We start from the raw sequence: 25,321 nt of genomic DNA on the forward strand, positions 1-25,321 counted from the left end.
TTTATTTCTCACAAAAAGTAGGAAGTTGTTGGTGAGGTATTTTTACCATTTTTATTGTGACAGACTCACCACTCATCGTCATTACTATTCGGAGTATGGAACTATGAGTTGGTTTACAGGCCTGAATCCGTTGTCGTTTTCCCGTAAAAGAAAAATCTCTCATCCTTGGCATGTCAACTACTAGTCACAGCTTTTCCCATAAGCTTCAACTCCCCTAAACCGTCTTGGTTGTCATTGAGAAGAGAGGAAAAGATTAGATTGAAAATATACACAAAACGAAGTGAGCTATTAGTGCATGATTAAATGAGTATTAACTATTTTAAATTTTAAAAATGGATTAATATGATATGATTTTTAAAGCAACTTTCCAATATATTTTTTTTTCAAAAACATGTCCTTTAGTTCGAATTCGAAAAGCATGGGCGCGGAGAATGAGAAAAATTTTCTCTCGATGTACCGCTACCGAACGCAGCTATAGTATAGAATCCAAAAATTAACCTAGAAGTTAGAAACCGGAAAATTCAGCTTCTCCATATTTTGAAAAACGGGTAGTTGTTTCTCAAAATTTTAACTCCTCATGATTGAAAAAGGGGATGCAAACTAAGAAATTTTGAGCATGAAAAATGACCCATCTGAAGAGTAGTATCACAAAGCTGCGTTACAACGGTATAGTTCCATGCGATTGGTACGGCTAAAGACCTTTTGTTCTGCGTGCCTTGCTGTCCAGCCGGTGCTTTTCTCAGCTTAAAAGTGGGAGCGCAAAAAGCAAAACATGGGCAGAAATGTTTGAATTCACATATACAGAAGCGTACTTTTAAAAGACTTGCCGTGAGTGGCTCGAGCTAGAGACTACAGTATTTCTCATTTTTCTTCTCCTGGGAACAGTGGAATACAAATTTACGGGCCAGTTTTGAACGAGAAATTTCCATAATTAGATTTGAGGTCGAACCAAATTTCTGTAATAAATTCTCGTGTTTTAGAGGCCTGATGATTTGCACTTGAATTGTTTTTGGTTAGCTCGTTAGGCATGCCCGAAATTTAAATTTTGAGATTTAATATTAGAGTTCATTTTTGTTTTTATAGTATTCTATTTTTAGTATTGCCTTTTAGCTAACGACACGAGTATAATTTTTTTGCTCATAATTATTTTTATTATTATTTCGCTATTTTTTTAAGGTTTATCGGTCATAGCTCAATCGTTCAAAAGCAACTTCAAACCAGTAGTAAATATACGCATAAACAATTGTTACAACTCACAAAGCCCATGTGTTGCATCACTGATGGAATTTAATACTACTGGCCAGTTTAATACTACTGTTCATCAACGAATCGGTTTTCAGTTACTACTATTAGCAGTCGCCTCAGTGCTGGGGAAGTGCCAAGTAAAGGAGAGTATTACATTCCTAATGATGTTTATATTTATTAACTGATATAGCGATGTGATCGTGTGAATCCTATAACATAGCGTAACAATATACTTTATTCGTTCTAAAATATTATAACTTAAGATAAAATAAAACCCATCACATAATATAATAAATATGAACAAAGATTACAATATTATGTGACAAAAATAGTAGTATAAGTGGTAAGGGAGCGGCGATAACGGCGGCGGCTTCAGCGGCGCGGCAACGAGAGCATGGCTCATCGGAGCACCGTGCTAGACGTGAGGAATTCTTTCTTCTCCTTTTATCTGGATTTCTGGCCCTTTTTTTTTCTCTCTCGAGGCTACCTTGTTTCAGATGCTTTCGCTTTTTGAGCGGATGAAGAGTCGGGCCTTTCTTGATTTGTATAAAAACACAAGAAATTTAACCCTAAAACAATTATATAAAGATATTTGAGACAAGAAAGATTTAGAAAAAAGTTAGCAAAAGCTTCAATATATTTAAAATTTTCCTTTTATCCATCTTATTCAATTTTTACGTTTTTCTTTGACCTAATCAAATGATTATTTTGGTTTTTTCTATATTTTTAAATACTCTTATTTGATTCTTGCATTCTTTTCCATGGCCTAATCAAACAACCATTTTAGCATTTTTCTATATTTTACAATACTTTATTTGCACTTGCATTTTTCTCGTTTCTCGTTTCTTTTTCAATCCTGAATTTCAATGAATCCCTGAAGCTCCTATGGAATGCCACACCAAATCTACTGTAAATGTCGTGTTTAGTTCCTCCTCCAACGGACGCATATTTAAAGTATTAAACATAGACTAATAACAACATAAATTACAGATTCCGCATGTAAACTGGAGATGAATTTATTAAGCGTAATTAATCCGTCATTAGCAACTGTTTACTGTAACACCATATTGTCAAATCATGGCGTAATTAGGCTCTAAAGATTCGCCTCGCAATTTATATGCAAATTGTGCAATTGTTTTTTTCGTCCACATTTATTGCTCTATGCATGTGTCCAAACATTTGATATGCAGAAATATTTGGAAATTTGAAGGAAACTAAACACCACCAAAATCGTTTTTGAAGGAAGTTAATTCATGGCCACACTTTACCATTACTTACCAATAAAAGTTGCCACACCTTGTCTAAGATGAGGTGATCAAATTGTTAGCCACAACTTACTAAGTCTAAGGGAATCTTGCCACATTTTTTGAGCCATTGCATGTGAGACCGAATTTGTTGGAGGAGAATATTACCACAACTGTAACTACAACTAAATACCTATCAAATTTAATTAATCTTAGGCGTGGCAAACTGTGACTTACACCAAACACACCCTTAATGAGCCGGAAAATGAACTCGAGAATACGCTGGATTTATGAGCCGAACGTCCAAGAGATGGCCACCGATTGTGCTTGTGCCCACAGAAACGCTAGTACGCTACGCTGGCCTTCTCTGCTCCTCTGGAACTGCACGCTGCACAGCACAGCACACACACACGCCGTGCACGCTCCAGTCCAGCACATTCGCCAGTCATCCCATCCCACACCACGCTGATCAGTTCGCCAACCCGCCCCCAACTCCGAGCCTAGAAAAGCTCAACCTTTTATTCCTCCTCCACCTTTCCCACCTCTTTTCTTTAATCCTCCATGTCTGTCTCCCAAGAAACTTAATTGGATCTGTGACACGCGCAGCTGAGCTGAGACTGAGCTGAGCTCTCGGTCAATCCCCTCATCTTTTCTTTCTTTTTAATCCCGTCTCCTATGCACTTTGATCAATACTACTAGTACTAATCACCTCTCCTTGGAGAGGTTTTAATCCTCCAAGAAACAGAAGCAGGAAAGAATCCAAACCAAGAACCGAGAGACTGACACACACACTACTCTACCTCCTCGGATTCTCTGTGTGTGTGTGTGAGAGAGAAGAGGGCTTCCCATTTCTCACTGCTTCCAGTAGTAGTAGTCCGGTGCTGGCTCCAGCCAGCGGTCCAGCCTCCAATCTGAAGTTCGTGCTTCGTTCTTGGCTGTGTGTATCTGGAAAGGGGAAGTGGAAGTGGAAGAAAGGTCTCTTCTCCGGGGACAAGATCAGGTGGCTTAATTATTTTCTTCTCTTCTCTTGTTGGTTTGTTTCATTTTTCTTTCATGTACTGTTGATACGATTGCGATGTTCCCGTTTGTTGCTTTGTTTCTGGAGGCTTGTGATCTTTTGTGCTCGTGACCTTTCACCAACCGAGGTTTCTTGGAAAGGAATGGAATTTTAACCGTGAGGGGTGATGGGAGTGTTCTTCAAAGCTTGCTTGTTTACGACTCCAAAACAAATTTTAATTTCACGTTTCACTCAGAAACAAAGCCCATCACCATGCTCTTGTCCTCCTGTTTCACGTTTCTCATTGCTTTATATTCAGTGAAGTTTTAACTGTCGGGGAACGGAGTTCTTCTGATTTCCTCATGATTAGGCAGCGTTAGTATTGGGGATTTGTCCTGATGTTTTGAGAGGTAACTGCTTGATTTGCTTGTTCATCTTTGTGTTGATGTGCTTTCATGCGTAGCCCCTTTGGGTTTTCTTGCTTGAATTCCTCTTCATTCTTCTTACCCGTTCGGCCGTTCACCTCCCAGGCATTTCTTCAGACAGCTCTCCGCCACCTCGGGTTATCTGATAGATTTCTCTCAGATTCCCTGAATTGCTTGGTTCTTGGATGAGCGCCTGGTTCCTGTTTCTTGGATGTTTGCAGATTTGCAGAGTATTCGGCAAGCTCTTTGAACTAGTAGTATCTGAATACTTTTGAACTGCATTTATGTCCCAAACTGTTATTTTGTGATGATGATTTGGGAAGAACCAGAAAGGTCGATGCTTTAATATCATATTTGGCTGTATTCTACAAATGTGGATGCATTCTTGTATTTCTCATCATTTTTTTTGCGGGGAATTGTATTTCTCATCATTAAAGTTTTCTCAGCTCAAATTTATTACCTCCTAAAGATAGAAGTTAAGTGAAGTTTGTGCTATATTGTTTGAAGGGAATAATTTCTTCAATGTTGATGTTTCAGCTTCGGTTAAGTGCTTCTGAGAAAGTGAGAAAAGTGTCATTGGATAATAAGAAATCAGATGCTAGAGCACCGAAATATGTGGCCAGCGAGCCTAAAAGGCGTGGTGATTCTGTTAATGCTCATGGTTTTCAATGTTTCAGGTAACAGCACATTTGTAACTTAACTTCTATGAATATGGCTTTATTGTAACACGGTGCTTTCAATTAGGGTTGATGCTTTATTGTATTTATTCAATTTGCGCTTTGATTTGCCAAGTTGTGCGAGAGATAGTTTTCTCGAATACATGCGAAGAGTTAAGCTAGTACACCAAACAAATTACTGCTTTGAACTGCAAAATGGTTGCTTTATGACTGTTGCCATATATATATTCATGGAACAATTTTATTCACTTCCACAGGAGCATTTGTTGGTATCAATGTTGGCACTGATATTTCGAACCCACCGTCAGCATCAGACATAGTGTCTATCCTGAAAGAAAAGAAGATTCAACATGTTCGTCTGCTTGATTCAGACCATCAGATGCTATCTGCCCTTGCAAATACTGGAATAGAAGTGGTGGTTGGGGTTCCAAATGATCAGCTACTTCGAGTGGGGCAATCTCGTTCTACAGCTGCTGATTGGATTAACAAGAATGTTGCTGCATACATTCCAGCGACTAACATAACGCATATTGCTGTAGGGAATGAGGTTCTTACTACGGAACCAAATGCAGCTCTTGTTCTTGTACCTGCATTGCAATTCCTACAGTCAGCGCTTTTGGCTGCAAATCTCAATACCCAGGTGAAAATTTCAAGTCCTCATTCAACAGACATGATCTCTAAGCCATTTCCTCCATCTACTGCTACATTCAATTCGACATGGAGCTCAATAATGCTTCAGTATCTTCAATTTCTGAACAACACAGCATCTCCCTTCATGCTGAACGCCCAACCTTATTATGACTATGTCAAAGGGCAAGGCGTATTCCCCTTAGAATATGCGCTGTTTCGATCACTCAACCCTGATAGCCAAATTTCAGATCCCAACACAAATTTGTTCTATACCAATATGTTTGATGCTATGGTTGATGCTACATACAACTCAATGCAAGCAATGAATTTCACTGGGATCCCTGTTATGGTCACAGCTTCTGGGTGGCCATCGCATGGTGGGCAAAATGAGAAGGCTGCTAATGTGGATAATGCTTTGGCCTACAATACAAACCTCATACGCCATGTATTAAATAATTCTGGTACTCCTGGCCAGCCAAACAATCAAGTAAGCACATTCATATTTGAGTTGTTCAATGAGGATCTTCGGGCTGGACCTGTCTCAGAGAAAAATTGGGGCATCATGTTCCCCAATGCAACTACTGTGTACAGCCTTACATTTGAAGACATGGCCACAACTAATACAGATTCACCAGTTTTGCGAGGGACATTCTGTGTAGCAAATTCTAGTGCTCCTCATAGCGCATTGAAGCAAAGCTTGGATTGGGCCTGTGGCCCTGGCTCTGCAAACTGCAGTGCAATTCAACCTGGGCAACCATGCTATAAATCAGATGACATTGTCGCTGTTGCTTCTTATGCTTTCAATGATTATTACCATAGGACACGAGCAAGTGGCGGAACATGCAACTTCAATAGCACGGCAATGGTGACATCTACTGATCCAAGTAAGCCGGTTTCTCTCTCTTTGACTACCAATTTCCCTGCAATTATTAGGTACTAACACTTTTGCACAATTGGTAATTACCTGGTTTAGTTTTCTGGAAGCATGGTTAGCAGCAGTCAGCACTAAAAGGACATTTACTTTCTGAACATTTTAGTAATCTTCATTTGCTCCTAGTACTGCAGGAAAAAAAAACTAAGTTTATATATTAAAACAACTAGATGCATGTTTTCACCAAACTAATAGCCACCAGCCACCATAGCAGTTTAGATCATGTTGGTTAGATTATTAGTTAACCAGCCCAATATTTTACTGGTTACATGGAAACTTGCTTAAGATCTGTGAAACTTATAGGGGCTTATCCTGTCGCATGCTATAATAGTATCCACATGACTACATGATTTCTACGGTGTCTTCCTGTTCCTGGTATGCAGCATGGCAGCTATTACAAACTGTTCTGATCCAAGCGAAACTAAATGTAACAAGTGCATGCAAAAGAACTGATTGGCTCATTCATTGGGACTTTGTTTGCCTATTCTTAATATGACTTAGATGCCATTGAACGCCAGTAAACACCTTGGAGCTGCAAACAAGGTTATAATTGAACATGTTTGAGTTTGTGTATGTCTGACATGGACCTCTGATTACATAGGAATGGTAAGCAAGAAAATTTGAAGAAACCTTAGACTTTAGATATCTGATCATGCTAATATAAAATGTGTTTACCACTAGTTAAATGCATGATCACATCCTGAAGTTTCATGCATTTTCTTATAGAAGGCATCCTGAAGTTTTTTTAGTGTGTTCAAAGAGATCAAGAATATTTACTGTTAGATTGGACCGGGTGATTACTTATTTTCCCTGTTTGATGAGCCTAATACAATTTCCCTGGATCAAAATATGCAGGCCATGGTTCATGCATTTTTGCAGGAAGGTGAGTCCTTTCTCGATATTTTTGTGCTAACGGTTCTACATTTTTTTTTTGGCTCTACGTCCTGATGCAGTGTTGGTTCTTCTTGCAGCACTGGCTCCAATGGCAGCAGCGGTGGTGCGGCGTCTGGGCCCGTAAGCCCAGACAATTTTGCTACACAAATTCACTCGTGCTGGTTGACTCACCTAATTACATTGCTGTCTATCATGGTGTTCATGTAAAACCCTGTAAAAAAATGATGCGTTTTGGATGAGATGCCCGAAATTTATTGTGGATCTTGTCAGTAGGAGTGTAGGAGGCCATATTTGTCTTAGATGTATTGAGGTTAGATGGCATGTGTTTCTCAAAATTCGTTGACCTAGAGAAAGGAGTCAAATACATCAATTTTGAATGCCAGGCTGGGAGTATTGAATTGTGGAAACCTTCTTTTCTGAAATGTTTGTATGACTCAAAAAGTGTTTTGTGCTCCCTGCATATAGCTTCAGTACTGAAACTGTCACTCTTGTTGAGTAACAGTGTTTTTCTCTCAGACTCACTAATTTTTTCTTCTAAATTTATACTCTTGTTGAGTACTACATGTTTGTTAAGTTTTTTTTTTGGTCTCATGTAGCAGATGCAAAAATGTCTGGCCTGGTTTGTACAATGAAGAATTAAGTCCTACATAAAAATTTCTACGTTCTAAAGCAGTCCATATGTTACAGTTACATGGCACCGAAATTTATTTATGGTTTTTCAGGGTTGGATTTATGTGTGGTCAGTTTAAAATTTGAGTATTTGGTCGCTTTTGGCCCATTATTACTGGCAATACTGGAACAGCAAAAATGGATTTATAAGACAGTATATGTGGAGCTATCAGGCTGTCACGCAGAATAAAAGCACGTCTCAAATCAGTTTCTCTCAAATTTTAGTTTTCATATTTTGTACTCCCGTCTAAAAAAACCACTGTAGGTGGCGATTTAACTCCACATAAAATAATAATTCTGAACATATGTTGCAAATTCTCCTCTAGTTTGGTTTTTAAGATGGATAGAGTAATTTATATGGAAATGCAATTACTTCTTCCGTTTCACAATGTGAATGTGAGAAATGCTAGAATGACTTATATTGTGAAACAGACATTAATATGAATATGAGAAATGCTACAATGACTTATGTTGTGAAACGGAGGGAATGAAAAATAAATAAATAAATTCGCACCTCCCCTCTTCGTCCCGTCACTCCCTCTAACCTTTCCCCTCTCCGCCGCTCTCCCCCCACACCGGCGTCGCTCTCCATCCCCCCACCACCGCCGGCGGCGCCGCTCCCCCTCACCCCCAAGGCCATGTCGTAAGCCAGCCGTCGAGGCCATGTCATCGTCTTCCTCCTCCTTCCCGACCTCTCGCTCCCCTTTCCCCGCCGGCGCCGGCGCCGGCACCAGCGGGGGCGGAGGAGGAGGAGGAGGGGGCTCCGGCGGCGGAGGTGGGGGTGGAGGATGGAGCGGCGTGCGCCCCTGGGGCTCCAGCGGCGGCACGTCGGTGTCGTCGTCGGGGAAGCGGATTCAGAAGGAGCTGATGGACCTCAACGCCTCCGACTGCTCCGCCGGCCCTAAGGGCGACAACCTCTACCACTGGCTCTCCACCATCATCGGACCTCAGGGTATCATCGCCCTTCCCCCTCTCCGCTTACTCCCCCCTGCTAGCAGCGCCGATAAAGCTCGTGCGAATTTTACTGCGGCTCTGCGAATTTCACTAGTTGAAATCGCGGTTTTTTTTTTTCAAGTTTGGAATTAGGGTGTGGAGTGTAGAGTGAACTAGTCTTATGACCACCTTCACTTTGTTGATCTAATGCAGTGCTCATCTTGTAGGATCTCCGTATGAAGGAGGGATATTTTTCCTCGATATTGTATTCCCAATTGACTATCCGTTTAAACCTCCCATGGTAAGAACTAAGAATTAGCTTCTTTTTTTTTTCTGTTTGCTTAAATGGGCTGTTGGTTATGAGGTGTCTGGCTTTCTACGAGATCATATAGAAGCTTAAGTTGTAACTTGACATTTTCTCTCCTTGTCTGTGTGCATTCTACCTAATGCTGTGATTCATGAGTGATCATATCGCTGTTATTGGAACAAATATCTAGAATAAATATGGCATTCCCTTCAGTAACTATTGATAGACGACTATTGATTTACCGCGTGGAAGTGTGGCTAAGGTAACACGGGAAAGGCTTGCATCCAAAGAAATGTTTTTACGAGACATGCGCATGTCTAAAATCTTGAAGAAGTGGAATAGAAATTCAAATAGGATGGATTATTGGTTGGGATAATATTGTTGTATAGCTAGTTCTACTTCACTATGTGAACAGGGTATTACAAAAGTGATGAACATTGGTATGTTTAGTAAATGCATATGGTATTTTGTTTCGAAAGTCTACCTTCACCGGACTTCTTTTAGTTTCTTCAAAATAAGTGTATGATCTATGCATTTTAGCCTGGAAGGGGTTTGAAAATGTGTCGAGTTGTCTGCAAGGATTAAGATTCATCCTAAAATGGAATATCTCATGAATCTTTTTGGGGACAAGGAATGCTTCTGTTCAAGGGCTAACTCAGCAAACAGTGTGATGATTAGAAGGGCATAGATAACAAAAGAGATTATGTTAAAGCTAGTTTATTTTGTTATTAATTAAAGCGACCTGCGTTCTTTTTAAGGTAAGCACCATTTACCTCTTTTCAATATGATCTTGATTATTTATGAAGAAAACTTATCTGAAGTCTGTTTTATGCTTAGTGTTCAAGAAAATAACTGCGCAGAGTTGCTAAAATGTTGTTTTCCTAGACATCTCCTGTTTTGGTTGATAGTGCTGTGTTAAAATTTTACAGAGAAAGGTTTTGTCCATTGGAAGCCTAATGTGCTTGGGCATCACCTTCATCCTATGTCAATATACTATTTGCATAGTAGTCTGGTAAGAAAATGAGCCTTCTAAATGCAGATTTTTGGTCCATTTAGTGTTGACATTGACTAATCAGTATACACCTCCTGGCTGTAGCCTACACAGCCCTACATGATCACCTGCTTCATGGTTTGTTGGTTGCTAAGACAGTAAGACTTAGCTATTACTTATAATAGCTATTGCCCAGCTATTACCATCAACTTATAATTCCTTGATGGGAGGTAGGATATGAAGGATCCGAACAACCAACCTCCATTTCTGCTCTTCAGTATTTGATGGAGCATCTGGAATTCTCCCCCATTCTCTAGATAGCAGTGCTGGAAGCCTAGGGCAATGCTAGGACTGATTTGACCTAACACACAGCCCTGCAGTGGTCTACCTTTTACCTTAACCAGCACATGGAACCATGCAAACATCAATACAGTCCAACATGGCAATCATATTAATTCTGCTAATGCTACACTCCATATAATTTGGCAATAGTAAGTGAATTTCTCAAGTTTTTGTAGAGTGGATAGCACACTCATAATACAGAGGAAATACACATGGGCTGGCAATTGTGGCTTGATTTGATGTTTCAGTAATTAATAATATGGAAGGTAATACACTCTTCCAGTTGAACATGCTAAAATTTCAATATTGAAGGAACAGCAATTTCAATGTTTATATAGAAGTATGAAACAATTGAGATCCACTGCTGTAATTTTATCCGATATTTCGGTATTAGGGGACCTCAATTCGTGGTTACAAGTTATAACTGTTCTGTCACTGTGCTAGGTAACTTTCAAGACAAGGATTTATCACTGCAATGTTGACTCCACTGGTAACTTGAGTATGGACATTTTAAGGGAAGGATGGAGTCCTGCTTTAACTATTTCAAAGGTGCTACTTGCCATTAAAGCCATCATAACAAACCCAGATCCATGTAAGTTCCAAGTTACAGTATGATCACAATTGTTCTGTTTCTGCACTATCTTCCATGATAAAACATGCAGTCCTGTTTAAACTATGTAATATACACATAATTTTTGCTTCATTTCATCTTGATAACTTCATATTATGATTGTTTTTTCCGTGCAGACTGCCCACTTGTGCCGAGCATTGGACGTTTATACTTGACTGATAGAACTAAGCATGATGAAATAGCTGCGGAGTGGACGATGAGGTTTGCAAGATAGGGAGTTCCATCTGCAGCTAAGCAAGATCACTAACTCCGTAAATGAATATATTTGGTGTACCCTGAGATGTACAATGTTGGGAAAATATCAATACTTTGTTTAGGTTGACTGTGACATAAGATGTACCTGTGCATTTTATATTAGACAATTATTATGTTGTTAGCTTTTAGGTGGCAGAATTGGCTTCAATGGTATTGTACTTATCAAGGTATTTGTTTAGAATCAGTTCGTCCAACCTACGAGTAAGTTTCTGAAATGCTATTTATTGGACCTGGGCAAGTGGGCATTACCTCTTATCTGAGGTGTCAGTGATATATTCAAAATAAAGCTTTAGATTAACATTGCAGTCAAAGTATGTGAAGACGTGTCAGTCAAATCTTTTGCTTGAAACCAAATATTGCTGGTTCTCAGCTCTTAGGTAGTTGGGAATAGCTTAAAATGCACAGAAATTTCTTTATTTCAGAACTTTGTCCCTACTTCCTACAATTCGTTATGCCGCGTGATTAATATATATTGTCATCTTGCAAAATAAATTTTGATGTATTAAAATCTTATTGCAGAACAAATATTCTAGATGGTTGTGGGCTTGTGGCAGAATATTGATCACTTGTCTGCTGATACTAACTTTAATTTCACTTCATGTAGGGGTTAAAGGGTACTAGGACAGGCACTGATCTTCCAAATGACCAAACCAGACATTACCTCTGAAATGGACATTTTACCAGCTCACCTATTCTCAGTACGAACTATGCATCTACTAATCACATCAGGCAACCTATAACAACTCCACCCCTGAGAAGAAGCAAGTTGCTCCTTTGGTGATCTTTCTCCTCATACCACTGACAATGGCCACCGAGTGTGATGTGAACAAATCTCGCCGCTTCGATCTTGGCATGTCGAGGCGGACACGAAGATCAACAAGTCTCATCACTTGTTATCAAAATCAACAGGTGCAGCCCCTTGTGCAGCAGCTACGTCAAGATGCCAAGCTGAAGACATTGTTCCAGTGCCAGGATATAGAGCTGCAGCCACCATGTCCATATGAAGATCAGGAGTTGAGGATTCTACAGGCACCACTGCAATGCGAAGTTGATGCACAGGAGACACTGAATCAACACCGTGATGAGCAGGAGGAGAAACTTCACCATTATCTAGATGAAGAGCATGAGAAGAAACTTCAGGATCATTTGGATGAAGAACCGGAGAAGAAACTTCATCATTATCTAGATGAAGAGCAGGAGAAGAAACTTCAGGATCATCTGGATGAAGAACCGGAGAAGAAACTTCATCATTATCTAGATGAAGAGCAGGAGAAACTGTTCCAGGATCAAGACGAAGAGAAGAAAACACCAAAGCAATATCTTGATGAGGATCAGAAGACATTGCAGCAATGTCAAGATGAGGAGAAGGCGCCAAATCAATACGAAGATGAAGACAACACTACAGGGCAATACCAAGATGGGGAGCAGAAGACAGCTGAACAATGCGAAGAAGAGAAGACATCAGAGAAGTATCACGATGAAGAGCACAAGTCACTCGAGGCACAGCAGCAATGCCAAGACACGAAGCAGAAGGCCCAGGAGCAACGCAAAACTGTGAAGAAGCCGATCACGCCGCCGTTCGCCGATGACGTGCCCCGGTTCTCCCTTCAGGATCTGATTCAAGAGAAGCAGCTCCTCATCGTCGGAGAAGCCAAAGCCACCAGCAAGCTCGGAAATGGGGAGAAAGCCATTATTGCTGATCATAAACTTCCCGTGCCTCCGGCTGCTGGTGGCGCGACGTTGGCCATGGTGATAAAGCGCCCAGACGGGGGGAAGAAGTCGATGGGAGTGATTCGCCGTTGCGTGAAGGCACTGAACCAGATGGTCAAGGCCAAGCATGGCTCCAAGAAGAACAAACCTTTCTAATCAAGTGAGTACATGCATGCATCAGAGTTCCCTAGTAGAATCAGCACATCTCAGTATAATAATGCACCTAATGCAAAAACATGGTTTTGGAGGATAGTTTCAGATGTGCAGAATCTGCCAAGAAACTCTAGAGCAAGGATAACCATCTACCTGAACGAATAATCTTGATCAACTAGTAGGGTATCATCCATTTGCTGTATTATCTGAGTTGTTTTATGGCATTTGCTCAGCAATGTAATTACTCAATGATGTACCAGATAAACATCAGAGTCTAGCTAGTTCACGCGCTTTGAATGCATCCTCTGCAAAGTTACTACACGAAGTATGAACACGAGGGAATTGCCCAGTTCTACCGACACTCTCTGGTCAGAGATGGTGTTGGTGCACGCTCCCTTTCCATCTTTTTGAGAGTCACGTCCCCTTTTCAATTTGGTGTATGCATGATGAATGTTGAGAGTGCACGTTAGTGAAAAAAAAATTGAGTTTGTGATGTTTGTGAGGTGCTCTTGATTGAGGATGCAACATGCCAACATGTACTTAATCACATATTTCTGCTCTTTTGATGATCTGTCACGGTTTTTGATGCTGTCGCCTTTTGCAGTTGCGTTGGGTTTGCAAGGCAGGTGTTCTTTTCAAAGCATATGGCTTCACATTTCTTTTAATTTCTATGGGTGAGATTTTAATTTCTCTTTTAATATTGAGTATATCAACTGACATAGAGCAAAACCTGTCGAAAGGGCAAACACAGTAGTCGCTGTAGAACTTAAAATATACTAAGTCTCTGTAGAAACAGTAGTCTCTACTTAAAATATATAATATATGGCAAAACCGCAAAAACAGTGGCTTTAAAAAAGAACTTGGACAGAACAGTAGTATCTGTAGAACTTAAAATATAGGTTGTGTTTAATTCACACTGAAGTTTGGAAGTTTGGTTAAAATTGGTACGATGTGATAGAAAAATTATGTGTGTATGTAAGGTTTGATCTGATGGAAAGTTGAAAGTTTGGAAAAAAAAAACTATGGAACTAAACAGGGCAGTAGTACTAGAAAATATATATATGTCCCACTGACATCGATTTATTGATTTATGAGTTGAGAAGACATCCTGCCAGAAAGGACAAAGTGCCTCTGAAAGGGAACTTGGAGCAAAAATTATATATGTGTAATTGTGAAAAATATGGATAGGTTGTTAGATGTAATAGTCATACTTAATACTAGTAGCTTTTTAGAAGTCCTCAGGAACATTATATTCCGAGAGTAGACACATACGACTCTCAAAATACTCCCCGTCCCATAAAAAATCAACATAGTACTGGATGTGACATATCCTATTATTACAAATCTGGATATACCTCTGTCCAGATTCGTTGTACTAGGATATGTCACATCCAGTTTTATATTTGCTTTTTTCGGGTCGGAGGGAGTAAACCAGACCAGACTCATAGGATCTTGTTCCTCTATTCGATAAAAAAATATACGTGATGTTTGTTTTTTTTTTCTTAAAAAAACTTGCAAGACTTTGATTATCAACAAATACTAAAAAAAAACTTAGTTTCAAAATAAAAAATGGTAAGTGTAGATTTTTGATGAAAAGTTACTTTCATAACCTAATAAACTTAGTGAAGTGAGCATAATTAAACCGATTAGGTTCATGGTAGTATAACCTGCCCATTTTGGTTGAAGTCTTAGACTTGTTCAGGATGTTCATATTCACGGCTAATTTTTTCAGTGATATATGATGTACCCGTCGATAACGAAGTCCTCTGGAATACATCTTTATTGTGTTTCGCAAAAAGGAAAACTAATAAAAGGATTAGATTTTACAAACCTATACAGAATGTTATGATTAAAGTCACACCTTAAAGACTATAAAAAACTCAAATGTCATGATACTTTTTTTTTATCTAAGAGAGTATTTACATAGTATCTCTTACTCTTAAAATTACGTCCCTTAACCTAGAAGAATTACATGACGTCGTTGTGTTGTAGCGACATTTATACGATACAATATATGATATTTTTCCCGCCAAGAATTTATATATTGAACTAGTGTTAACCATTAGTCGTGTGGTCTCACTTGGCAAATAGGTTTAGGAAAAGATTTCCCATCCACCATAGGGTAAAGTTTAATCCTAACCATTCATTCTTTCACCATATTTAATCATAACCATACACTTATTTTCATTTCTCAATCGCACCTGGCATAGGCGCGTAATCCATTTTCTAACAAGGTCGTAATTCTATACGTCCTTGGTCCTAAAATATATAATACTAGATTCGACATAATCTAGTGATGTGACCATGGGTACCACTGCTACAAACATTGCTAACATCATATGGATCAGCAAGAAGACAAAGATCAAGTCCTCTAAGTGTTGGAATTCGATTTGGTCACCTACTAAATTACTAACTTCAAAGGGCCGCCAAATATACATACGAACTTTATTTTCGGCCCATGAGTACTTGATCGAAAGATCTCGGAGTCCTCTTTCCAACGGATCTAGCTTCATTGCCAAATTCCATTCCAATCATCCGCAATTGAGGAAACAATGTGTTGTGTCACCTGTAGTGGGCCTATGGGCTTGTAACTTCGTCTGGGACCCCGGCCCATGTGGAGCCCATGTGGGGTGCGCCCCAATCTGGTGGAGCACAACCCTAGTACCCTCCTGGTCGTTCTTCCACCTCCTTAAATAGCTAGGTACCCTTCAGGGTTTCTCGGGTTTTGTTAGATCAAAGTTTAGCCATTGCTACTTGCTTGCAGCGTGCGTGTCGGCTAGACTGTCCGTCTGCTCGTCTTCAGAACCCCAGCTTATAGTGTGTATTTAATTCCTATTTGCAATATCATATTGATTTTATCTTATTCTTACTTGTTTCTTCGATTTGCTTACATGAATAAGGTTGATTTGCATCGGCAAGATCAACAACCCACGAAGAGGTGTATCGATCGCTAAGGTGCAACGCAACGTCTTGTACGGTTGTAATCATATCGTCAACATTTTTTTTCAAATCGTATTTATCTCAACTCATTGAAATATCGGGCGAACAACAACTTTAGTTTCGAGTGGAACTCAGGGTTTATCATCTAGTATAACTAATCTGGACCTCTCATAGTATAATCATATTATATTTGTTTAGTGTTAAAAATGTTGCTACGTATTCTTTTTTAAAACTTGCTTAAAGTTTGATGTTTCACTTAAAAAATCAAAACATATTATAATATAAAATGAATAGATTATATCTTGATAGAAAGAACTTTCTTTGGTTAGGACACTGCGTTACATGCAACTGCTGCAACTCACCACTCACGTAGCGAGTAGCGAGCGAGCGAGTCATGTGCCAAAAATGTGGAGCTCGCGTGTCGTCCAATGGCATGCCTCGCCCTGATTTTTATCGGGCCCCACCAGCCCGGTGGGATCCCGCCACGTCAGCGTGACCCGGAGCCAAAGGATTGGATTCCCGGCGCCGCGTGGCGCGACGCGGCCGCGCTCGCTATCCCCTCGCGGATAAGCCGCCCATCCCAGCTACGCTTCCCGCGCGTGCAGATCCCTTAAACCGCCCCTCACCACACGCGCCGTCTCCTCGATCACCACACGCGCACACGACACGACGCACCAATGGCGCTCGTCTCCGCCTCCTCCTCCACCACCGCCGTCGCGGCGCTCCCCGGCGCCGCCAGGGCCTCCTCCTTCCTCGGCGGCGCCGGCAGGAGCGGCAGGCTGCTGCTGAGGCAGGCCGAGTCGTCGTCCGCGCGGGCGTCGTTCGCCGTGCGCGCCGCGGCGCCCGACAGGCCAATCTGGTTCCCCGGCAGCACCCCGCCGCCGTGGCTCGACGGCAGGTCGGTATATCCATCTTACCTCTCTTGCTCGACGCGTTCACACACACTCTCGCTCTCTACTGACATCGTATACTTGCCATTGATCTTGGCGCAGCCTCCCCGGCGACTTCGGCTTCGACCCCCTGGGTCTCGGTGAGCCCTCATCTTCTTCCTAGCTCGTCGCCGGCGACGCCGCCGCGGCCTCTGGACATGCGTACTGACATATGTGTACATGCACACACGCAGGATCGGACCCGGAGAGCTTGCGGTGGAACGTGCAGGCGGAGCTGGTGCACTGCCGGTGGGCGATGCTGGGCGCGGCGGGCATCTTCATCCCGGAGTTCCTGACCAAGATCGGCATCCTCAACACGCCGTCGTGGTACACCGCCGGCGAGCAGCAATACTTCACCGACACCACCACCCTCTTCATCATCGAGCTCATCCTCATCGGCTGGGCCGAGGGCCGCCGGTGGGCTGACATCATCAAGCCCGGCTGCGTCAACACCGACCCCATCTTCCCCAACAACAAGCTCACCGGCACCGACGTCGGGTAACACACACCGACTCACTGACACCATGGAAGTGTGTCACGAGCTTGTTCGAAGACGTAATTCAAGTGGCTGAAATACGTGTTCGTGTGTTGGAAACGTAATGTTCAGGTACCCTGGTGGTCTGTGGTTTGACCCGCTCGGCTGGGGCACCGGCTCGCCGGAGAAGATCAAGGAGCTGCGCACCAAGGAGATCAAGAACGGACGGCTCGCCATGCTCGCCGTCATGGGAGCTTGGTTCCAGGCAGAGTACACCGGCACCGGCCCCATCGACAACCTCTTCGCCCATCTCGCCGACCCCGGCCACGCCACCATCTTCCAGGTCCGTAGTCCATAAACACTATTGCATATTAGTTTATCTTGTTAAAATTTTTTATAACCATTTAGTTGACGTGTAATAAACGAGTGGACGTTCACCCGAGTGATTAAAAGAGTTTCAGTTTCCTATACGCACCTCTCCTGCAACCTGAATATCTCATCAGAGATACCACATTGATTCAGTCACTAATTTGGTGATGTTTGTGTGTGAATTTCAGGCCTTCACCCCCAAATGAGGAGTTCTTCAGGTGTTGGAGTGTTAACAATGGCTGCCAATGGAGGAAGATGAAAAGACTGTTCGTCGACGCGACTTACCTCTCTTTTTTGGGATCGGAGTAGGCTGTGAATGGTGGTGGTGTATTGGGATGTAATTGTGGATGGAGCACTGCATGCCTTGTTGATTGTGTACCTGTACTATGATGTAACCGATGTAAAAAACAAGTTGATACTCTTTTAGAAGTGAAGTTCTCTTCATCACTGAATCAGAGTTGTGATTTATGTAGCAGAGTAGTACCGTAGTAGTAGGCTCTGTAATGTTGATGAGATCATGATTCATGCACGGGTTCAGTGTTCAGAGGCAGTTTGCAGCGACAGGGTAAAGAAAACCGTAGAAGAAGTAGAAGTGAGACCGGCGAATGCAGCTTTAGTGTATCATCCCCTTTTTCCTTCTTCAGCACTCCCTCCCCCCTTCTCTTCCTCCTCTTCCCCCCTTCCTCTGTCCTTCTATCAACGGTGATCTAGTAGGGTAGGGTAACTTGAGTCCATGGACAGAGACAGAGTATATTACGGGGTGCCAAAGAACCTGGTTATGAAACTTAGACATCCGTATTAGCTTAAATTCGATCTAAAGTAGAGTAAATTAAGCAAGTGGCACTCATTTCATTTCGTTTTAGCTCCGCCCCCTGTTGAGTCCTCCCAACATCCATATTGGATCCGCCCCTGGAGGTAGGAATGGAAATGGTCGGAAACAATATTATTTTTTATTATTTTTATGGAAATGGTATCGTTGGAATTTTTTCTATATTTATGCATTTAAGTAATGGCAACTTTAATATGATGAAGATGAAAAGCTAAATTTTATAGAAAAAAAAGTAAGAAATGATACCAATTTTTTTTACAAAAATAGTATTGGCATGGTCGAAAAATTTCCACATTATTTTCATCGCTAGGAGATACCCATGACTTTACCACCAAATCATTAGAAGGAAAAAAAAAAGAAATATCGTGAATTACATGTCAGGTTAGGTGTAATTTGATCCAACGAATTACAAGAAGATTGAAAAACCTCAAACTTCTTGGTAGGTCATACATTGACAACCCCATGGAATGATGGAAAGGCATTATATCGAGACTTTGGAATATGACAACTCATATCTGGGTAGGAATAATAAATTTGAAGGAAAATGAAGTGGAGGGACTAAGGGAGAGAGGAAGATTCCTTTTCTTTTTGGTCTTTGTGAGGGAGGAAACATCCTTGTATGGTATTTACAATTGACTTCCATGTCTCTCATATACTCCCCCCGTTTCAAAATGTTTGACACTGTTGATTTTTTAAGTACGTGTTTGACCATTCGTCTTATTCAAAAAATTTAAGTAATTATTTATTCTTTTCATATCATTTGATTTATTGTTAAATATACTTTCATGTACACATATAGTTTTACATATTTCACAAATTTTTTAAATAAGACGAACGGTTAAACATGTGCTAAAAAGTCAACGATGTCAAACATTTTGAAACGGAGGGAGTATATTCCTTATTATTTTCCAATGAGAAAAAAAATACAATAACAATCAGAAAAAGCATAATTTGGAGTTCTATATTTTTATCATCACGATAATAGCGACAAATACAAGGGTCTAGGTGGAAAGTTTGACCACCCAACTTCCCCTGCAAGAATGGATCGCGAGGAGACCCCAGAAAAGTAAACAAAAACGGAGGAGGAGCGCACTCGCCCAAAAACCCCAAACGAAATCGAATCGAGAGGAGAAAAGGGGCACGCGCCGCCGCCGCCGCCCGCCGCTGCCACCACCAGCCACCCACCATGGCCGCCTCCGCCCGCCGCGCGTCCCAGCTGCTGGGATCCGCGGCCTCCCGCCTCCTCCACGCGCGGGGCTTCGCGGCGGCGGCCGCGGCCGCGCCGTCGCCGGCGGTGTTCGTGGACAAGAGCACCCGCGTGATCTGCCAGGGCATCACCGGGAAGAACGGCACCTTCCACACCGAGCAGGCCATCGAGTACGGCACCACCATGGTACGTCCCGGTCCCCCACATCCCCGCGGCCCCGGTCGGCTCGGGTTTGTCCTCTTCGATCCCCGCATTTCGTTCCATGTGGCGGCGTGATTTTAGGGTTTGAGGGAGAGCCGGTGTCCGATGGCGTGCGATCTCGTAGATGCGTGGTCGCCGATCCCCCATTTTCTCGGATTTTAGGGTTTGGTTTCCAGCCAGGTGCTATGTTTATGGCTGGATTCACAATCGGAAAGAGAAGAACGGTGTTTGCGCCATACACCGAACTGGGGTTATCTTGGAGTTGAAATGTGCTACCATAAATTCCCTCCGTATGGGGTTGGTTGCCCGAAGTTATGTGAAATGGCTAAAAAGCTATGATTCGTTGCCACGTCTCAATAAATCTGAATGGTGATGGTGCTTCAGTAATGACGACTCTGTTCATATTATCTAGTAATTTTATGGCTCTAGTGATGTTTTTCACTGCAATCTAGTGATTACGCATGGAAAACAAATTACTGATGAGGGAAAAAAATCCTTAAGTAAACTAAGTTTTTATGAATTTCTTAGTAAACTAAGTTTTTATGAATTTCTTGATGCTTTGTAAATCTAGGAACTGGTTGATCTAAAACAGCATATTAGCATGAGAAACAAATACCATCATGAATGCTTTGAGACATTTTAAGATGCTCTTGGAAAATTGCATGAGGAACAAATGTCATATGGATGCACCGAAGCATGTGTTGCTTGTTGTGGTTTGGTTGCTAGGTACACTGAGTAGTACTTTCTGCACACATTGAAACCTTGTAAGCTGTCTTGGAAAATCCGACCAAAGTAGATCTTTTGTATTAAGAATTTAAGATCTTATCATTCTTCAAAGAGTTGGATGGATACACCAAGGCATGTTTTGCTTGTGGTTTGTTTGCTATGTACATTAGATAGTGTTCTGTGCTTACGGAATGTAGTAAGATCTCATTACATAAAGGTCTCGCACCAGCTAGAGGGTTCTGACAACCTCAGTGTGGTGCTTGTCAGATTGTATGTTATAATTTCATTATGTTCTAACAGCTCACAAGGTTGACACTGACATTGTTAAAATATGATTATTTTTACATGGTATAGCACTAGTTTGGTTTTGAATGCAATTCAACAAAGAAATGGCATGTCTTATCATTGTTTACTTGTTTCTGCAATGCTTCAGTTAGGTGTTACAATTTTGATTTCTGGAAACAAAAGTAATTTGACTGATTAGCTTGTCGTGTACTTTTTTTTACCCTATTTAATTATCATTGTTTACTTGTTTCTGCAATGCTTTAGTTAGTGTTACAATTTTGATTTATGGAAACAAAAGTAATTTGACTGATTAGCTTGTCGTGTACTTTTTTTACCCTATTTAATTGAAGTACTTCTCACAATAACAGGTAGGTGGGGTTACCCCTAAGAAAGGTGGAACTGAGCACCTAGGCCTTCCGGTGTTCAACTCTGTGGCAGAAGCTAAGGCTGAGACAAAGGCGAATGCATCTGTTATATATGTTCCACCACCATTTGCTGCTGCTGCAATAATGGAAGCGATGGAGGCCGAGCTTGACCTTGTTGTCTGCATTACCGAAGGGATACCTCAGCATGACATGGTAATTTACAACAATTTCAGCATGCCATTAATATGATGTTTCTTTCCGTGCATGATGATTCCCAAATGTTTTCTCTTCATCATAATTGTACACAGAAGCTAGAAAAAAAAATTAGTGAGACCATTGGAAATAACATACGTGATTATTTTCACTTTATTCAAGTGGCTGTACACACGACACATATAAATAAGAGATTTTAGCTGTCATTAGTTTCAGCATGACCACCGATCAGTTCAATTGCAGTGGTGTCAATAATCTTTTGAGCTGGTAATCTGTTTTTCCTTAAAACAGTGTTATCAATCATGCTGTTTCATAGTTGGTCGTTCTTTACTCTTTCCTATATTTTAGATTATCTCAGTTCTATTTTACTTGCCTTTTGTCAAAGGAAATTAATGAGGTGACCCATTTAAATGTTTCTTTGTAACTTTCAGGTGAAAGTGAAGGCTGCTCTGAACAAGCAATCAAAAACTCGGTTGATTGGACCAAATTGCCCTGGTATCATTAAGCCGGGTGAATGTAAAATTGGAATCATGCCAGGTTACATCCACAAGCCAGGTCGTGTTGGGATAGTATCTCGCTCTGGTACCTTGACATATGAAGCGGTATGCACATCAATTTTAGTGTGGCTAACAATCTGTGAATACATTTGCCTAAGGTGTATTTCTTTCTTCACTGGCAGGTGTTTCAAACAACAGCCGTAGGCTTGGGGCAGTCAACGTGTGTTGGCATTGGTGGTGATCCCTTCAATGGCACGAATTTTGTTGATTGCCTTGAAAAGTTTGTTGATGATCCTCAGACAGAAGGTACGCTGTCTGTGACTGGCTGACTGAGGTTGCACAATATTAATTCAAATTGTCCTTAGTTTGCTATGTTCTGCTTTACCTCTAGCCTCTCAGTTAGATCTGCATGTTTAGTTTTAAGTTCAATATTCTACTTGCTTTTGTATTTGACAATAATTTATTGGACAGGCTTAATCTTGATTTTCATTGTATACCATCAGTTACCCTGTATATGCCAACCTAGTGATTTTTCACAATTGTTTGCTCTGACTTAGTTGAATTTATCAGGATAAGCAAAATGGATTGTATATGGAAAACAGAGCTCCTGCTTTTTACAATTTTCTTTATCTTGACTTTGTATTTCTTTATCATTAATCCCACATATTAATTAGTTAAGGGACTGAGGTTTCTAACAATTGTTTACTAGAGTCACGGAGTTAGGCAGTATCATTACTACTAGGTGGGTGACAAAATGAATATCATTGGTAACTGTTTCCCTGTGCCTATTAGGTATTGTTCTCATCGGAGAAATTGGAGGTACTGCTGAGGAGGATGCTGCAGCCTTCATTCAGGTTTGTTTGTTGGGAATCAGGATTTCGGCTATCAATAGTAATTTGGATAACCTCTTATGTACATGTCCTATTAACCTTTGTCACTATTAAAGTTATTCACAATAGTTCAGTTTCAACTTTCAATAAACTCAAGCGGTCTTGCTGTCTTTTGATAAATGCAACAAATTCAGTTTTCAACTTTTTGTTATGATATGAAATGACTCGAGGACTGTACATGTCCAGGTACTAAAGTGACAGATGAAGTCAATCATTGCTAATACTATTGTGTGTGTCCAGTTGCATGATTGCTGAAACTTACATTTTTATGTGTTTTAATATTAGATGAGCAATAACATATCAACTTACTGAAGTTGACATGCAATTATTTCAGGAGAGCAAAACACAAAAGCCTGTTGTTGCATTCATAGCTGGACTCACTGCTCCACCTGGGCGTCGCATGGGTCATGCTGGAGGTATTCACTTAATAAGTTTTTTTATTTGATTTTTCTTTTGCGATTCATGCTTTTCTGGATTATGCATATTCTTTTCTCCATTCAATCAATTTTACAATCTTGAGTTGAAACAAATGCTCCTGGGACTCTTACTGTCGCTAGACTACATTTTATGATTATTAGCAAATACTGATAAGTAAAGAAATACTAATATTCCACAGATTTTACTATGAAAGATTCACTGGGTCGAATGTGGTATTGGTTCACGATCAGTAATATATGAGAAATGCATACTTCATTCTTCCAACCAGTATGGACATTTATACAGTTCGAAACCGGTGGTTTTGGACCAGATTTTTAGTTGCATCGGATTCTATCGTGCCTTTGCCTTCATCTCCTATAACGTGGTTAACATTATGTATGACACCATGATCAAGTACTATGGTAGCGGTCAGCAAAGTTTGATTCCTACTCCTAAAACATGGTTAACATTATGTATGACAGGATATGAATCCCAATTTTTCCATAAAAAATGTTTGTTGATATACATTCTCTTTTGTCGTTTTAAATCAAGTTCAGCTATTGCATGTACTAATCTACTTTCACTCTTCTCTTATGGCAGCAATTGTGTCAGGGGGCAAGGGTACGGCACAAGACAAAATCAAGGCTCTCAGAGAGGCTGGGGTTACTGTTGTTGAGTCACCAGCGAAGATTGGTTCAACTATGTTCGAAATTTTCAAGCAACGCGGAATGTTAGAATAGGGAGAGCAAATGGTACAGTAGAGAGACATTGGAAAACTTTTTGGTGCTCGTGGGCAACAGCGAGCAATTCCTTTGTAGAGCCGCATTGCTGGCCGCGGAACTACTCAAATCTTCCTTTTACCCTAGCCTTTCCTCTTGCTTATCTTCGGTGTGAAGATGGCCTACCTGAGGCTCACTTGTCTCTTTTCAATAAGACAGAATTCTTGAGTTATCGACATGATATTTTGTTTGGAAATGGCGCAGAAACCTAAGATGTTTCTAGTTTTTTTTTTTTCATTATGACGACTTCTATCTTGGCTGTATTTTCGTGAACACGTTTTCACTTCAACGGTTTTGCTTAATTTGCCACTGTACCTGACGACTAATACTCTTCCTACCCGCTCCATTTCACAATGTATTTTACAATGTAAGACTTTCTAGCATTGTCCATATACATATAGATGTTAATGAATTTAAACACATGCATATATCTAGATTCATTAATATCTAAATAAATGTAAGCAATGCTAGAAAGTCAGGAAGTGACGCAGAAATTGGAATGCTTGTACAACAGCACTGAAGTGGGTTGTGACATTTTATGCTGAGGTGTTCCCAGTAGTATTTAGGGGCAATTACCCTGAAAGACAATTTTGTCACGGGTAGGGTTGGCAATTTTACTCACGGGTCCGGGTATCCGTGGATACCCGGCCCGATGGGTATGGGTGTGGGTCTGTTTTTTTGCCCGTGGGCACGTCCGTCTGAAACCCGAAGAAGTAATGGGTAGTAGCTGGGTTTTAATTTTTACCCGTAGATAACTCATGCCCGACCCGGTATTATATACACAGTACTAAATTTGGCCCAGTAATATAATGTCTTTTCTATTCTCTTGGCCTATTTGACCCATAAATCAGAGAGGTATATATTCCAATGGCCCAAACCCTAACCTACCTAATCCACACGATTTCCCCACTCAGAGCGGCGGTACGCGGCTAGGTGGTTCAGGGCGTGCGCGCGTGACTCACGGGTGCTGCTTGCATCTGAGTTTGCAACCAGACTTTCACACCCACAAGGATATATAGGCTCTGTTTAGTTCTAAAGTTTTTTTTCAAACTTCTAACTTTCCATCACATCAAACCTTTCATATACACACAACTTTTCTATTACATCGTACCAATTTCAACCAAACTTCCAGTGTGAACTAAACACAGCCATAATCGGCGATACT

The 25,321-nt window shown here is 41.0% G+C and overlaps 4 protein-coding genes across 4 annotated transcripts; all 4 read left to right on the plus strand.

Moving 5' to 3' along the window:
• The first annotated feature begins 2,977 nt into the window (after positions 1–2,977).
• On the plus strand, positions 2,978–11,299 carry LOC127780298 (glucan endo-1,3-beta-glucosidase 4-like). Its single transcript, XM_052307209.1, has 9 exons — positions 2,978–3,489; positions 4,449–4,588; positions 4,846–6,102; positions 7,005–7,032; positions 7,121–7,246; positions 8,252–8,664; positions 8,873–8,946; positions 10,730–10,877; positions 11,033–11,299. The coding sequence occupies exons 2-9, from the start codon at positions 4,507–4,509 to the stop codon at positions 11,128–11,130; spliced, it is 2,226 nt and encodes a 741-aa protein (XP_052163169.1). The 5' UTR covers positions 2,978–3,489; positions 4,449–4,506; the 3' UTR covers positions 11,131–11,299.
• Positions 11,300–11,596: 297 nt separating this feature from the next.
• Positions 11,597–13,581, plus strand: LOC127778488 (uncharacterized). The gene is made up of 2 exons (XM_052305096.1): positions 11,597–13,041; positions 13,135–13,581. Exon 1 carries the CDS (start codon positions 11,976–11,978, stop codon positions 13,035–13,037), a length of 1,062 nt encoding a protein of 353 aa, XP_052161056.1. The 5' UTR covers positions 11,597–11,975; the 3' UTR covers positions 13,038–13,041; positions 13,135–13,581.
• Positions 13,582–16,607: 3,026 nt separating this feature from the next.
• LOC127780100 (photosystem I chlorophyll a/b-binding protein 2, chloroplastic) lies at positions 16,608–18,199 on the plus strand. The gene is made up of 5 exons (XM_052307050.1): positions 16,608–16,872; positions 16,967–17,004; positions 17,098–17,401; positions 17,511–17,721; positions 17,936–18,199. Exons 1-5 carry the CDS (start codon positions 16,652–16,654, stop codon positions 17,951–17,953), a joined length of 792 nt encoding a protein of 263 aa, XP_052163010.1. The 5' UTR covers positions 16,608–16,651; the 3' UTR covers positions 17,954–18,199.
• A 1,449-nt stretch (positions 18,200–19,648) lies between these two features.
• Positions 19,649–24,352, plus strand: LOC127779959 (succinate--CoA ligase [ADP-forming] subunit alpha, mitochondrial). Its single transcript, XM_052306890.1, has 7 exons — positions 19,649–19,969; positions 21,364–21,573; positions 22,005–22,175; positions 22,253–22,376; positions 22,863–22,924; positions 23,295–23,376; positions 23,978–24,352. The coding sequence occupies exons 1-7, from the start codon at positions 19,763–19,765 to the stop codon at positions 24,115–24,117; spliced, it is 996 nt and encodes a 331-aa protein (XP_052162850.1). The 5' UTR covers positions 19,649–19,762; the 3' UTR covers positions 24,118–24,352.
• The last annotated feature ends 969 nt before the right edge of the window (positions 24,353–25,321 follow it).

The sequence above is a fragment of the Oryza glaberrima genome, chromosome 7 (assembly GCF_000147395.1).
Source record: "Oryza glaberrima chromosome 7, OglaRS2, whole genome shotgun sequence".
Lineage (NCBI taxonomy): Eukaryota > Viridiplantae > Streptophyta > Magnoliopsida > Poales > Poaceae > Oryza > Oryza glaberrima.